The sequence below is a fragment of the Magallana gigas genome, chromosome 5 (genome assembly GCF_963853765.1).
Source record: "Magallana gigas chromosome 5, xbMagGiga1.1, whole genome shotgun sequence".
Lineage (NCBI taxonomy): Eukaryota > Metazoa > Mollusca > Bivalvia > Ostreida > Ostreidae > Magallana > Magallana gigas.
The window spans coordinates 44,931,581-44,948,676 of NC_088857.1; the positions used below are offsets into that span (position 1 = coordinate 44,931,581).

The following is a 17,096-nucleotide window of genomic DNA, read 5'->3' on the forward strand; positions in this document are numbered from 1 at the left end:
AGTGTTGCAGAACGGCTTCTTTTTTCATATTGAAGTGGGTATACATGTTATCAGGGTTAGGATATTGCAGTCACCGATCGTGAGTCTCGGTACAATTTCACATGAGTATATTGTTTAAACATTATTCCGGGGGGGGGGGGGGGGTCGGATTTACTTCTCTTTGTTGTTAATCAATTGGTGCCGTCTGTTTTTACTTTGTAGCGATAACACACATCTAACAGGAAATGTTTCAATAGGACATTGAATTGAACAATATATGCTTTAAACTTAGTGAACAGCTGCCTTTCACTAGGAAATGAATAATTCTTATGTGCACGTGAATATGACTAGACAATGGAACATTTTGATATTTACCACGATATTTTCAATATTTCAGTTGACAAGTAAGTTCGATTTTGCAAGATGTTTTTTGGAATTCTATATTTCTAACTTCAAGTAAATATAATTAAAAAGAACTCTTTAGATATTTGGGCATCACCACCATTTAATTAAGCTTTGGCCATTTTTACAGATAGTCAACCTAATACATCAAATCTAACTCAGGCAACCCTTCAAGAGTACTGCCTTACTGGCAACGGTTCTCTGATAAGACTAAAGAATTTAAATGATTCCGGATCACTAATAGAATTACTCACACGACCGATGTGGTCGTCCATAGATGGGAATAATACTCCATGGATTGCAGATATAGGTAAATGAGGAGAGTGCCTGAAAAGTTGATTGAAAATTATGTTGTTGAAAACATTATGATTATTCTTTTTTTTCTGAATGTCATGAAACATTCTCTATCGAAAATTAATAAAGAGAGTGTTTCATTTCCTATGCTAGTTTCCCTAAAGGTGTTGCAGATATTATGATTAAAATTAAAGTAATAGAATTCAATGTAAATCACTATTAACATGCAACGTTATCTATAAAGATATGTAGTAATATTTCTGGAGACTTGGAACCAATTTTTATAAGATCAATAAATAATGATCAATAAAATGGTTCCGAAGAAAAATGTCACATATTGGATGCTTTTTAAAAGGGGAATCCTCATTACTGTGAAAAACTGCCTCCTTGAACCAAAATTAATATGACGGAAACATCAAGAACAAGACATTTTCTTGAAAACTGCCATTTCCGATTTTTGTTTTAAAAAGGCATATTTTTTAAAAAATATAACTTTTTGAAAAACACAAGAATACTTACGAAATTCAAGAAAGGTGTATTAAATTTTTGCCAATAACATCAGGTATGGATTAGTCGAGTGGTTACGCAGGATGGTCGAATTCTGCCATTGACGAACATTTTTGTTTGAGTTTGAATCCTGGAAGCGTTGTTGTTTTTTTTTTTGGGGGGGGGGGGGTTTAAATAGAAAATATTATAAAAAGGTAATACTGTGATATCGATTAATTTCGAAATAAAGTTAATAAAACGTTTGTCAATGTAATATATAACTTAGGTACTTATCTTTTTTATTGTTATACTGTATAGATCTACTACTGAACGAGAGATTTCAAAACGACGAATCTTTTTTTCAGAAAAAGTTTGTGTGTTTGATTAAGGACAACATGCCGTGTTTGAAGGTACCTGTACAAATATGCCGGTTTTAAAAATATATGCACAGGTTTAAGGTAAAAAAAAACATTCAAAAAAGTATTGATCAGTCTTGAATAAATATGTAGATTAAAATATGTACGGATAAGTTTGTTCCAGATTTTATCTTCGTACTTGAAACAATGCAATGATGCAATGATTAAATAACAATCAAGAGCAAACTCAAATGTTTTTGAATAGTCGGAATCTGATTTATTCAATTATACCAATTTTTTAACACGCTAACCCATAGAAATCAAACTGTTTTATGTTTTATTTTAACATCAAAATAGAGAAATTATAGTAATCTTTCTATAGGTATCTATAAAGATTGGGTGGCGGTCGCCGTGTTCAATAAAAAATGCGCATAAAATATTGTGTATGTTGCATTCTTATATTGCCTGCCCGCAGTGTAAATATATTCGTCTGCATAGCTGTGGACTTTTCATGCGTTACGGGTCGCTTTGGGGAATACCCCGCCTTTCTGCAACACCCTCTTTGTCTAGTATAGGCAAACTTTAGGAAAAATCCAGATATGTTTTTTTTTAAAATTATTATATCGGTCTAAAAGGACAGAGAAATAAACTAGACGACGAGATGCAGATTTTCTGCTCAAAACATGTATAAGATATTAGTGTTGTAATGTATGAAGGCGGGCTTACTAAATTTGAATAAGGGAACTGTTGATCAAACAATATAAATGGCATGCATGATTGTTTTGATACCTTGCGTTAAGAATGATAAATATAAAAACAAGAGGCCCATGGGGCCACATCGCTCACCTGAGCAACAATGGCTTTATATGGGTGTACAAAGGATACTGTGCCATATGGCCCCTCGGTAGAAAAACAAAAAAGAATACCATAAAATAAACTGTATCCAATTACACTTATTTTCTACACTTAATCTTTGACATTGTACCCTTATGAAATACCAGTTTTACCAAAAAAAAAAGATCCTATGCAAGATCTATAACTAAATTTTTGGTAGGGGTACACTGTTAACTCCAATTTCCTTTATTTTAGTTCTGCCCCTTCACTTTATAAAACGATCAAATTATATATGAGAATATGCATATATATAGGTACATATTCATCTTCAACTACATTGTACTAGCTAGTTATTGTATTTTATTTAAAAAAAACATTCTACACGTGAAAGAAGAAAATTGTTCCTCAAGGCGCTCAAATTAAGAACATTCAAAAATTTGATTGGTCTTCCACATTATAAACGATTGTTGTTTACCAGGAGTGAACTCGTGCGACGTTTTATAACCTTACTCAATTGATCGATGAATACACTCGAATGAAAATGTTATCATGTGAAAATGTTATCATGTGATATACTTTTTTTGGCAAAGTCAGACATAGCAGTTTTCATTTTTTTTTCCTTTTTGCTTATCAAGATTTCTGATAAGGTCTAGCCCCCCCCACCCCTCTCAATGAGCCTCAGACTGCAATGTTTTGACAGGCATATCGCTCTATTTTACTAAGGCCCATCCTTTATTTTCATCTTTATTCAAAATCAACATTAACAAATGGCTACAAATCAAGATGATTTTCCGCTGTAATTTTTTTCTTAAGAATAGCGACAATACATTTATCCCCGTAAAAGTAATGTTTTAAACTGTTTTAAAGAGGTTGTTTTTATTTAATTGTGTCTGAAAAACCAACAAAGTTGGTGTAGATTCATCGTAAAAGTTAAAAGTTATTACAGCATATCATCCTTTTAATTTTTCTGTACAAGTATTTAACGTTTAGTGAGACATTTCTAGTGATACATCGAAATTTCAGCGTCAATCGCAGAATTATAAGCAAGATACAGAACTCAAAATTCTGTTTGGTTTGAGTCAGTTTTTTGTTCACAAGAGTTCACAAAACATGCACTAAAACAAAGAAAGAGCACAATTCATTTTTCATGATATATAATATATATACCTATATATTTCTAGCAGCAAAAACGATCTCCGTTTAGACTGAAAATGCAAAGCATCTTAACAAAGCACGTTGCACTATAATTAACCAATACGTAGAGATCGTACCGAATTACCAATAGAATGTACGTATAGTATTTATAATATAAAATGTTGTTAGTGCATCAGATTTTGCTCATTTTGTGCAGGTAAACAATTAACTGTCTGATTTACTGAAGTCTATATTTGATTCAATACGTAAAAGTTCCAAAATACAGGCTATATTTCCCCTCAAGTTAAAAAGCATAAACGAAATTCAAAACAACGTAAAAACACGGTCACGAGTGAAAATGTCAATGCATTGAAAGATTTCACCTCAATTCACTTCACGAAATCGGCACAAATATGTTTAGCATGTTTCAGGTATCCCTCCGCACGTAAACTGTTGCACAACCTTTGTCAGTTTGACCCGTTTGTCATGCGTCAACATTCAAACATGACTGCTTCAAACAAAGAACTTTCGTTTACGATATGGAATACCCAATCCGAAGTTATAAACTGATAGACCGCGATTATCTCTATTTTTATTTCCATAAATTACTCAAATTTGAAACAGAATGCGCCGATAAATTTTGCAATTTATATTTTCCTTTCCATAAGGATTATTTATGCAAAATTACGTTGAATTTGACTCAGTAGTTCTTGAGAAGAAGATTTTTTAAAATGCACCCCCCCCCCTTTTCTACAGTTTCGAGGTTTTAAATATAGATCGGTCTTTCATTTCTGCAATTTATAATCACCTTTCTATAGGGATGATTTGTGCCAAATTTGGTTAAGTTGGCCCAGTGGTTTTAGAGAAGAAGTTCAAAATGTGAAAAGTCTACAGACGGACGGACAGACGGACGTAATGTGATCAGAATAGCTCACGTGAGCTTTCAGCTCAGGTGAGCTAAAACCTGATCAATACAGTGTCTACTTTATTTTATATCGAATTCAAAGAGCAATTAAAAGCAATATCATTATAAGATTAGAAATGTTGTTTTATAGGCTGTTATGACATTGGAACTGTACCCAAATACCACAAACAACCCCAGAAGCAAACTGCCAACACTATAGAAGGATGTTACCTGGAGTGTCATAAGGATTATATCAATTGTGGAAAAAACGAATCAATATATTTTGCTCTTAAGGTAACGTTAATTTCAAATCATCCTCTAACGACTTTATTCAGAAATTCTTGGTTCTATTTACTATTAAATAAAACTGATATAATAATTATAAATATTTACATTCCATATATTTTTTGCATATAATATGTGTGGAAAGCTTCTGCAGTGATAACACTGTACCACACACAGGTTTTTAAAAATGTCGAAGTTTTATTGTCTCGGGGTCATTACTCCTCGTTCAAAATAAATAAAAGGATGCATGGTTAAGTTTTTCAACGTTACTTTATTATGATGAATGACAATGATAATGATGAGAAGGTGACCTGAAATGAAAACATTCATACAATTGACGCATGCATTTTTATAATATTTAAACTTTAGGACTAAAACAATTAAAAAAAGTATTTCTCACCAAATTTTCCTTCAGTAGAACTTAAACGTAATATGATGAAACTATACTGACAATTTCAAACTATTTAAACAAACAAGTCGTAAAACTGTCGCTGTCTGATGGCAAACGAGTTATGTTCTAAAATCATGGTGCAAAACATTATAAATTAAATGCTATCACTCACACTTGCGCACTGACCATACACACTCATAAAAACCTGTTTTACCACTTCCAAATAGGCCTATAGATATATTGTAGCTATTACCGTATATGGTGAAACACAACCCAAAATAACACAATCACGTGACAGAACACGAATACCAGTCTATCACGAGTAAACCATGAATGAGTTTATAATGAAATGTATGGATGAATGAACGAGTAAATAAATGATTTTCTAAATACTAAATTATTTTCAATTGCATCCCTGTGACATTATTATGACGTCACACACGTCGAACGCTGTAAAAGCAAAGCAACAAGCGAAAATCGAAGTTCACGAATGTGGCTCTTACAATGGCTCTTTCTTTTATATGTACTTACCCTAAGGATGAAATAGGATTTTAAAGGTATAAATTGCATTTGCAGACAAGAGAAAAAGAGGGTTTTTTTTTTAGAAAAATGTAAATATAAGAATTAAATCATAATGCGCGTCTCTCAATTTGTATGCACACACTGCTGCAGTTATGAGACTAGTATATCTTTCAAAAAAATAATGATTTAATGCTTAAATATTTAACACCTAGAAAACATTGAGAAATTCTACCTGCTTATCAACCAGCATTTGATTGCTAGACTCGTCTTAATCTGCCTTTTATATAGAAAAATTTATTTGTCTTGAAGACTTAGTGTTAATATTACGCGAAGCCATTGAACGAACTGCTTGGCTTACTGGTTCCAAGGAGACCAACTACCTAGAGGTAAAGGGGTTCGAGCCACCGATGCACCAGTACAACCGTTTTGTTTTGTTCTAATTTGATCAAAACTTGTATACGTTATTTATTCCATTATATTTATCGTGGCCAAAATTGCAATTACCTCGTAAAATGCATGGATACCATCAACACATTTCTTTTTTTAATTTATTTCATTTATAAAGTTTTAAGGGTAAATAACATTTTATGACGAAAAGAATACTTTGAGGCTGAAGATCGAAGAACCTTAATCAGCAGTTATGAGACTATATATTTAAAAAAATCATCACTCAAAAGCTAAGTCATTTGTACATTGGAATATAAGGACACACATTTTATCGGTGCATTTATATACAGTATTTATATGTAACTACATGTACATTATATATTTTAAGGAATCTCGGAGTTTCTGCTTCTGCTTCTGCAATATTCAAGAACTTATCTCGCATAGTAATGAGTGCGATAAGTCGTGCTCTTTGGATCAACAATGCAGAAGCAAAAATTACTACAGCGTATACACAGAATGCAAGTATTGTAATTTTGTTTATTCTTATAAGAGGCTAGGTGGTCTACAAATTAACTATCAAATTTTAATTAAATTATTAGATATGATTTGTTAAGCTATACATTATCATAAAGTGAATTTGAATATTTTGCTAAATCTTGATTTAGAGCTCTTCTTTTTAAGGAGATAAATATTATCTAGAAATGGCCATGACAATCTAGCCCTCTTACAGTATACTTTAATATTTAGTTTTCAATTGGAGTCTGTTTTAAGATAATCCTACTTGTTGTTTCATAGGCCTTCTTTTTACATCGACACAAACATACCACCAAGTTAACAGATTCCTGTGCTATGACATAGGCTTTTCTCTCATTCAATCCCCCCTCCCTTGTCAAATGATTCCCCTTGGAAGGATCTCCTCTACTTGGAGAAACTGTTCCAGTACAACTTCTTCCTGAATAAGAGCAAACTTTGTCGTCGTCTTATATTTAAGCTATACCCGTCTAGAAAAATGCATTTAGAGTTTTGATTGTATTTGTATCAACTCAGTATCTGTTTAACAGTTCTTAAGGTAATCCTAATGATGAGCCAGTCATAATTGTTTCAAAATGATATCTTAAACTGAAATATTATCTGTAACCGAAAACGCATGTAACGTCAAACCAAACTCAATTAAATACACAAACATATATAATCTTTAGAGACCCTTTAAAATTAATATTTTTTTCCGAGGGAATATTATCTTTAAAAAAGGAAATGTTATAATTTAAATATATGTTGCTCAACCTGTGCATTTAGTACGCGAAATAACCTTTGTGTAATAACTGGTAAATGCACGCAAAAGAACTTCAAACAGATCACCGAGAGTATTTAGAATATTAAGTGTAGCATATATTCCACAGTAAAATGTTTTACATAGTTTCTCACATCAGGACAGGGCTAGTTTTGTTTGTTTATGAATATGGAAAGATTTTTTTTTCTCAAATATTTCTCTACTATTTCGTCTTATAAAAGACAATGTGCATTCGACCTGTTAGGATCATCCTCGTGTGTAAAATAAGTTCTGTATTTATTTTTTTTAAAGATATATTAAGACGATAATAAATACTACCGAGTCTGTTCATCTTAAACTTAGAAAGGTAAACAATTGTGTATTTTACTGAATATATAAGTAGAAATAACCATCAAATAATAAGAACACAGAACAAGATGCTTCGGGTATAATAACTCATTTACTTCTCCTTTTCTGTAGATGCGATTGAAAATAAAGGATCAGATGGATTTTGTTTGATTTGTTCAAACAGAGATAAAATCCCCGATGCAAACGTAAGTGATTTTGGCTGTGATGGAGAACCCTTAGGAATGTGTGGTAAATTCAGCATATTTCATTCGTTTTTTCAATAACTAGTTCACTAATAATACGGTGTGTAATACAATTCTGCTTTGACACAGACAACATAGCCTAAGTTAAAGAATTTTTGAGAAAAGTATTTTGTTTCATTTGTAAAACATTATCTGGTAGGAGTTTTGCTGAAAATCATTAAATCGAAACTTTTTTTCCAAGTTGCGATGGAAGATAATTGTTATGAGATGAAAGAGGATAACGGCAATTTGACCTTCAGTAATACTGACTGTGAGCAACACCTCCCAATTATTTGTCAAAAATATAATGGTTTGTATTCGCAATTAGAGATCCATGTTTGTACACGTACCAGTAAAATTTAACCATTAGGTACTGAATATTTGTAAAGGGACAAGTAACAATCATTAAACTAGACTCATGCGTAAAACTAAACCAGATCTAAATAATATTGTTAAAAATTTGCCCCATCCCCCATTTTAACCAAATTTTTAATTGTATCGTATCAGAATCAAATGTTCATAAAACATTTTATCCTGTAACTACCCCTTCCATTTACCGAATGAAGGTGATCCAAGAAGCAAAGCTTTATTCGGTCAATGCCCCAATATAGCCTCATGCATTTAACCAACGTTCAAATGCTTTGTGACGTCATCTTTCTTGCTTCGTTTACGCCAAAGCGTAATGGTTTCAACTGCAGACATGCAGCGAAATTTGCCTAATAAAGCTCGTTTGGGACGCAAAAAGTGATGTTGCAGGATAAATAATATACATGATACATGTAACTGTCTTGAAATTTAAGCGATATTTGGGCTCGGGTCGAAAACTTGAAGAGGGCTGGGCAAGCCTCGCCCTCTGTCACTTTTTCTTTCCCTCGGCCAAATATAGCTTACATTTCAAGATAGTAACCATGTTTTTATATTTATCTTGCAACTAACCTTTTAATAAATTTAATAAAGGTAACCCGATAAACCAAAACTATATTCTGTCAATGCGCCAATAAACCATTAGTACATTGAACTGACGTTCAAAATCATTCTGACGTCATCTTTTTGAATCGTTTAGGCAATGGCGTCATGGTTTCAACTGCATATATGCAGCAAAATTTGTCCAATGAAAAATGACGATAACAAACTGTCAACCATATCAAAAATCTAAAAAGCTAAATACGAATTGTATTTTGAGACGCAAAATGTGATATTATAGCAAAATGCCGGCGAGCAAAGCGAGCTCTACCGGCAAGGCGCGTGTAAATAAAAAATTCGGACTAGATGCACATTGATTCAACGGATTTTTTTGGCGTCAGTTACTCTGACCAGTAATGCAATGTTTTATCGGATCAGCGGTTCCCTGTAAATGTGGTGTCCCATTTCACACTCTCACGAGAACAAGATAAAAAGCTATGTACATGCATTATAAATATAGTGCTGACACAACGTAATTCCATTACATAAGACTAACGGAGTTATCGTCCTTTCGAATGACGTCACAATAGATGTCTTACACATTGATCCGACAGAATCAATGGCGTTTGATCTCACTAAACTGGATTCCTTCTCGCGAGAATCAAAGTAAAACTTTTGAAAAACAGATAAATTGTGTAATTTTAAGAACATCATGCTTTTTAAGTAAACAAAACAGTAGATTTCGTGTAGTTTTTTCCAGGGTGTTTTCAAGAAAACAGACGACATATGACCGACGTGAACTTTGACGTCACACCAAGGGGGAATTACTCAAGTAGTTATTGTAAATCTGCTGAAATATAAATACCAAAATCTTCTCAAAATCTTGCAGAGCAAACGGGGGCATTTCTTCAGAGATAGGAAACAGTTGTAACTTGCTCTTTTTTGGATGAATGCTGACATTTATTTTATTCACTATATTTACGGTAATTTCCAGGAACGTTTTTAAAAGGGTGCGTGGCAGCATCATTCAAAACAAATATTCACAATCAAAAAGAAAAAAAACCCCGGAAAATGCGTATATTATGCCTTTAGCTCTTTAGCTGCTAAATGGTATTTTTATTTTATTTCATGTTCCTGAGGGGGGGAGGGGGCAAATCCATTTTCCTTATATGATCAGCAGTTTTTTTATACGTAAATTAAAAAAAAAAATGGGTGGATAAGGCGTGTAAAATGCCCATACACGGTCGGACAAGCTACTGAAAAATTAAAACATCAATAAATGTGATACTTTTTTTAAAAAATCATTTAAAGCAATATATATTTAACATATCATTGATTTTTAACCTATAAATATGTTCAATACTTGGAATATGTTGACTCAAACAGGCTTATACGTATCAAATCCTGCAAATACTGTCATTTTTTAGAAGGCATTTTCTTTTATATAGTGGGTCTGTGCTCCATATTTTTCTCATAGTCTAAATAAGGTCTGTTGGAAAACAAACCGATTTCAATTAACAAAAACGTGGAGCGATGACCCACTATACATTAAAATTATCATTTTGTATCCTTTTGAAAAAATAATACAAGTCCGTAAATTCGTGGTCAAAGTCACACATAATATTGAAACAACCTACTTTGTTGTGTCTGAAATGGCTCATGGGTTAGAGTACCTGACTTAAGCTAACCTTATATATCTAGGGTTTTTATGTTATGGGTTCGATGCCACAAACATTTCAGGCAATATTTTTTTTTTCTTATCTTTGGTTAAATATATTAAAAACTATATAGTTAGAAATTGTGCTTTTGTTAACTTGTATAATAATATATTTGAATAGATTTAATTGAAAAAAAATAAATTCAAAATTGTATTTTACAACTAAACCGAATGGGCATTTGCGCCATCTTATTCCCCCATCGTCTTACTATTTTTAGCTCACCTGAGCTGAAAGCTCAAGTGAGCTATTCTGGTCACATTTTGTCCGACGTCCGTCTGTCCGTCTGTAAACTTTTTACATTTTGAACTTCTCTAAAACCGCTGGGCCAATTTCAACCAAATTTAGCACAAAACATCCTTATGAGAAGTCAAATATAAATTGCAGAAATGAAAGACCGATCTTTATTCAAAGCGGAGAAAACATCTGTCGTGGCAGAGTCCCCCAGCCTCACACTGACTAAAGGTAATCGACCATCTATCCTAGCTACAATGTAGTACATTTAGTAATTGTATAATTTTGTCGGATATTGCGAATAAAGTATCATAAATTTGAAAATTAAGAATTAGTGAGATTTTAAAATGCATACAACTTATTGCTCATTAGTTCTGTTTCGAAATTAACTTTTTTGAGTCGTAAATGATTTTATAAATTTTCTCCCAGATACTCTTGTGATTATACTAAGTGTCTCTGGTACCACTATAGCAGTGTGCGTTTTTCTTCTGCTATACTATAGAGTGCTGCGTGAGAGGTAAATTTAACTGAGACGTGTCAATGTTTTTAAAAATTCTAATCATTAGGCCCCTACAGTAAATTTCATAATCTGTCTCTTTTTTAAAAGTATTGTCATTTACAGCAAATAATACAATTTATGTAAAGTTTCCGACAAGTTAATTTTTGTCTTTTGTCAACTTAACAAGAGTAATGCCATCCATAAGATGTATGATGAATAAGGAGTTTATCTTTTGATTTACATATTGAAACTGTAGATAAGATAGAAGAGGGTTCTTATATTTTTTTTCAATTCAAGGTGTCGAAAGTCTCGAACATCACATGTACATCTCGACAATATTGGACAAATAACTAATTCAAATACCCCAGGACAACCCAGATCCAAGGCTGATTCTAAGGCGCAAAATTGGTATCAAACTATAGTACCTAATTGTAGAAACAACCATTTCTACGACCATATTCAGAAATCGGAACAAGAAAACGGCCCAAAGTTTGTAAAAGTTCATTGACATTTAGTCTGGACAAATATATTGAATTTGTTTTGTTCTGGGATTTCGTAATTAGGAAACTATGACGTGAAAATGAAACTAAGTATTCGATATACTTTTTGGTTTATCAAAATAATGTTGTTTTCTGTTTTAAGTGTACTTGCAATGCTCTGTTATGCGAGGTACATGTATATTTGAGGAAGTAATAAAATTAGTGACAAGTAAGCAGATGTTTCAATGTTATTAAAGGTGTATTATCATCATAAAACCTGTAAATATCTACTATGATTCCTTTTGTGTAAGGCATCTTATATCTAAAACAATTCAAAAAGATATTTTTTTCCAAAGTGATATCATTTTCTTTTCATTATTTATTTCCTTGGTTTCAGGAGGAATCTAGATTGTCTTTGTATATGTGACGCGTATAATGAAATCTTCATGTGAAAAATGCCAATAACAAACTGTCATGTACCATTTAATGGTTCGAGAAATACTGTTGTGTAAGACTAGAATCCTATATCTAGAGCAATTCAAATATAATTCTTTTTGTCCCCCGCCGCAACGCGGAGCGGGGACATAGAAATGCCAGGCGCCCGTCCGTGGGTCCGTGGGTCCGTGTGTCCGTGTTTCCGTCCGTCACACTTTTTTGTAAGCGCTCTCATGCCTACAAATTATGACGGATTTTCATTAAATTTAAACCAAATGTTTATACCACTATTACCTTGGTCAAGTTCGAAAATCAGCATTGGTTGATACTTTTTGTTGGAGTGATGGGACTTTGTGACGGATTTATTACACTTTTTTGTAAGCGCTCTCATGCCTACAAATTTTGACGGATTTTGATAAAATTTATACCAAATGTTTATACCACTAATACTTTGGTCAAGTTCCTTTAGATTGTAGTATTTTGGATATATTTGCGACAGGAAAAATAGGGGGAAAATTGGTGGTGGGGGTAAAAAATGTTCCTCCCAACCACCCCACACATTTAATTCCGGAACAGCCCTGAATGTTCGAAAATATTCCAATATACAGTATACTTGTATACTGCTTGACTGGCGGGGGACCCAGGAATTCTATTCTTGTTTCATTGTGATCTCTCTCCTTTTCTTTACTTTATTTATTTCCTTGGTTTCTGGAGAAATCTGTATATTGTCTTTTTATACAGTAAACCAACTAGAAAAGTAGGTAATAAGTTGTTGAGATGAATACGCACCAATGAAAGTATCTAAATAAGCATTAGGAAATTATCATGGCGACAGAGTCAACAGAGATTTAACAATGCAAATAGAAATGACACAAGCACTTGTGCGCAAAAACACTTTTTCATCAAAAAGATTTTAAAAAAAAACTGTGAACAAGGAAATGAAAGATCACTTTATATTTAATCAAATATAGGGATGCAAATTTACATCACAGGTTTAGATAAGAGTTTTCTTTTGTTCTATAAAATGTATTTTGTTAAAGAAGCAAGTAAGGATCTTATGACACAAAAAGATGACCACCCTAATCTTGACCATGGTGCTTTTTATTTGCAACATGACGGGTAAGTATGAAATACAATACATTTTGTATCTCTTGCTCTGTAAAACTAATATTTCTCACAGACGATTAAATGATATTAAGCATCGACCATGTTTAGATTATGGTTTTGCATGAAGGTTGGCGGAATAACACAAACCAATCATAGTTAATATGTGCTATAAAATACAGGTAAAATTGAATGCCAAGGAGATATCAAAGCATTCAATTCGAAGGAAAAGTCAGAGAAATCAAGTAAACCTTGCGATATCAGACAGGACAATATACGAAATTCCCACCTTAAAACAACGGTACAGCTACCAGCTCAGTCATCAATGAAAGGAAACTACACACCCTGGATAGCTTATAGAGGTATATGTGAACATGAGAAAGACAAAGATAAAGGAAAGAACTTTTTAATGAATAAATGTGCTAGTATGTGGTAATAGCATGTGCTTTTTATGCCACAATGTTGTTTTTACTCCTGTCCATCAATTAACACTGGTTTCGTTCTTCACGTGATTTACAAATGAAATTTTATGATGTACTTTACCTGTAAAGTCTATGATTTTTTATAAGTACAGTTATATTGTATGTGTTTTAGCTGATGAGCAAATCATTTTTGTAAAGCATATGAACAATCATTCCTATACTGAAGTCTTTAAGTCATAGAAACCCCAAAACATTATTTAATGTAATTAGTTTGAAACGCATATATGTATCTGTATTTCTTCTATTTAAGGCTTCAATATTACAATACACTAAAGTTAAATATGAAAGTAAAGATTGGGTAAATGTGTTTAACTTTTGCTTCTACTTAAACAGGTTGTTATCAGATTTCGACATTACCAACAAACCAAACAACAAATGAATTGGTGATAAACAACAACACTGTGGGAAATTGTTATCGGGAATGTAAAATGAAAGCCATGAAAAATAATTCATGTGGGAATATCACAGATGTTCTGTTTGGATTACAAGTAGGTCTCGAAGTATTTCATTTTTATTAAAACATTCGTATTGTTTATTTAATAAAGATATACCGGTATTTTTTCTTCTTAAATACCGATTCGATGATTCGAATTTCACAGTTCAAGACTCTTGTTTTCATTATGTTTTTTTTTTCTCTTATAAAATACACATAACTTTTTTCAAAGTACAGTTATATTCACTCTCGGGCATAATTCCCCTATCTTTTTCGAAGATATTTACACAAATGAACATATTAACATGGATTTATATTGGAAAATCTTACTATCGCTTCGCACAATTTTCTTAACATTATCATCTAGATAATTTCATGTCGTTTGCAATGACAAATCTCGGCAGACATTTATATTTTTAGCTATGCATTGAACCCTGGAGCGATAGAGGGGGTGTTTCAATGAAAATTTCTGGATTTTTTCATTTCAGTGAGAAAATGTAGATTGAACACAAATCTATTTACTTATATATGTATGAATATCAAAATACAGAGCAAAGAGTGATGAAAACACCAACCACGGACATACATGTAATTGTGCCAATACGAAATCTTATGTGAAATTATGGCGATGCCCTCAATAAAGTAATCTTTATCAGAACAGCCCATGACGTCATCTTGCTTTGGTTCATTTTCAAACACATTGCATGTACTGTATTATTATGTAATTTATGATGTTTATGCTATAACTATATTCACTTAATTTTAATATACATGTATAATTAAATTCATTTGTAGAAGTCCATCTGTTTCTGTTTTTGCAACGCACCAGTTCCTAGTGACCTTGACCATAGTGACAGATGTAACATGTCCTGTTCACTTTCTTCTTTTGAGGACGGTGAATGTGGCGGTCAGGGTCACTTCAGTGCTTACGAGGAATGCAAGTATTGAATTTCTTAGAATTTTTAATTTACCTTCGTAAAATGCAGGTCTTGTTGCTATTCCTTTCTTCAAAGCAATAATTTTTCTATTAATCTTACATGTACTCTGTAAAAAGCTATCTGAATGGTGACAATGTTAAGCTACATGTAAGACATACATGTATGCTCAATTTCTGATAAAAGTTCTATCTGTGACACACATAGATGCATGTAAAGAAAAACAAGGTAGTTTCCTGTGTTGTGTTGAGCACTGCACAAAACGTTAAGAATGGAGTCTTTTATGGTTTTCGATTTGTCAAACGTAAAATTGATTAATTGTTCATTAAATCAAGATAAAAGGAAATTATAATAGAGTATAATCTTTCTTTTTTATTATCGTACAACTTGGCATAGAAAAAGTAATCAAAGTTTAGAATCTAACAAGGACTATATTTTTGGCGTAATATTGGCGTAGGAAAATATCACATATTGCGCAATTCAGAATTGCTGCAGATTAATGAGTTTGGTTTAGCATTTTAAAAACAATAACATTAATGTTGGATTTTTTCACTAATGTAAACTAATGATACGATACTTGGGTTTCAGAATATGTGTTTAAAATATGATTTGCCTATCAAACTACATTTTTGTAGGCTTTTTAAAGTGCCCTTCTTTACACTGATTTTTGTGAAAAAATCACTAAAATCAGTTTTTCTCTCTTATTGATTAAATAGTCAATATATTAGCTTTTCTGTCAATTTATATCTTTTTATAAAGTCTTTATTATACATAAAAATCATAAATATTTTATTATTGGAAGCATGAAAAAATAATAAAAATCCCCTCAAAATTTAAGAAAATTAGAGGAAATGCGGGCTAAGCAATATCAGTTTTAGTATAAATAGTTATTCCAATTTAGTAGTATAAGCTGATAGACATTCTAATGTTCTATCATTTCATTGAAGAATAGAATCTTCATATCTTAAATAAATGACTACAGAACTACAAAAAGCTACACTTGTTTTTATCATCCTTTACGTTGAGGAAAAAGGTAGTGACTTTGACCTGCTGTTATGCGAAAACAAAAAGGTCAAATTTGATAAAACTGATAGAATCATTTTGTAATATGATCCGTTTGACTCTGTCAAAATTTCATGAATTTCTTATTATAAGAAGTATGTTTGATAACGAAAAGACTCCTTTCTTAAGATCGGAAGTCCTTGCAGTGATAGACGTTTCTGCAAAGTTAAAAAATTAAATACGAGTTGTTCTTAAAGACATTAAACCGTAAACATATTTTCGATTTGATCAATTACGACTGGTTAAATCACTCCCAAATGAAATGAAAAATTTGAACAATAAACAATTTGGTGAATAGATCTAAAAACCCATTTTAAATTTGGGTCTTCCATTGCAGATAACCCTCAGGGAGGACCATTAGCAGGATTGTGTTTGATTTGTTCGAAAAGCAGTTCTAATACCATAACAATTAGTGGTACCAAATGTGATACAAATGCAACAGGAGTCTGTGGTACTACAAATGTTTTTCGAATTACCATCAATTTATTTCTGCTTTTTTATTCTATGGGTAAATACTTCGGACAGAATGAAATATCATTTGCTCTCAATTATTGATAACAATATCCATAAGACCGCAAGAAAATCAATATTTCATTTCATTGAAACTTACATTTGAATTGATATGATTTTTAAAGTAACTTCGGTCTTGTTCCAAGTAAAACAATTTTTATGGTTTTAAAGTTTAATCGTTTTTATTATTCCGGATTAGTGTCCGACAATTCTTTGAACTCTACTACACATTTTAACGGCACAATGAATTCTTACTGGAATAACTGCAAAACGAAGAGCAGATACATAACGGGAAACACGGACATAGTGTGTCAGAAAACGGCCACATGGACTGGGATTAGAAAGTATAAAATTGGTACAAGTAAAGTGTTTAGTTTATACGATGTAAACTTACTTATAATAATAAATGAACGCATTTTTCTATTTACATGTATAAATCATATTGTCAATTTTCTGAGTTTTTAATGGCAA

General features: G+C 32.3%; 1 protein-coding gene and 2 long non-coding RNA genes across 3 annotated transcripts; all 3 read left to right on the plus strand.

The window, feature by feature from the left end:
- Positions 1-259: 259 nt before the first annotated feature.
- LOC136275422 (uncharacterized) lies at positions 260-6,486 on the plus strand. Its single transcript, XR_010713974.1, has 4 exons — positions 260-383; positions 512-691; positions 4,541-4,683; positions 6,363-6,486. It is a non-coding gene; the product is annotated as an uncharacterized lncRNA (long non-coding RNA).
- Positions 6,487-7,730: 1,244 nt separating this feature from the next.
- LOC136275550 (uncharacterized) lies at positions 7,731-11,866 on the plus strand. The gene is made up of 5 exons (XM_066085080.1): positions 7,731-7,841; positions 8,037-8,144; positions 10,840-10,917; positions 11,116-11,203; positions 11,483-11,866. The coding sequence occupies exons 1-5, from the start codon at positions 7,835-7,837 to the stop codon at positions 11,691-11,693; spliced, it is 492 nt and encodes a 163-aa protein (XP_065941152.1). The 5' UTR covers positions 7,731-7,834; the 3' UTR covers positions 11,694-11,866.
- Positions 11,867-13,075: 1,209 nt separating this feature from the next.
- On the plus strand, positions 13,076-15,309 carry LOC136275292 (uncharacterized). The gene is made up of 4 exons (XR_010713848.1): positions 13,076-13,218; positions 13,386-13,565; positions 14,019-14,173; positions 14,914-15,309. It is a non-coding gene; the product is annotated as an uncharacterized lncRNA (long non-coding RNA).
- The last annotated feature ends 1,787 nt before the right edge of the window (positions 15,310-17,096 follow it).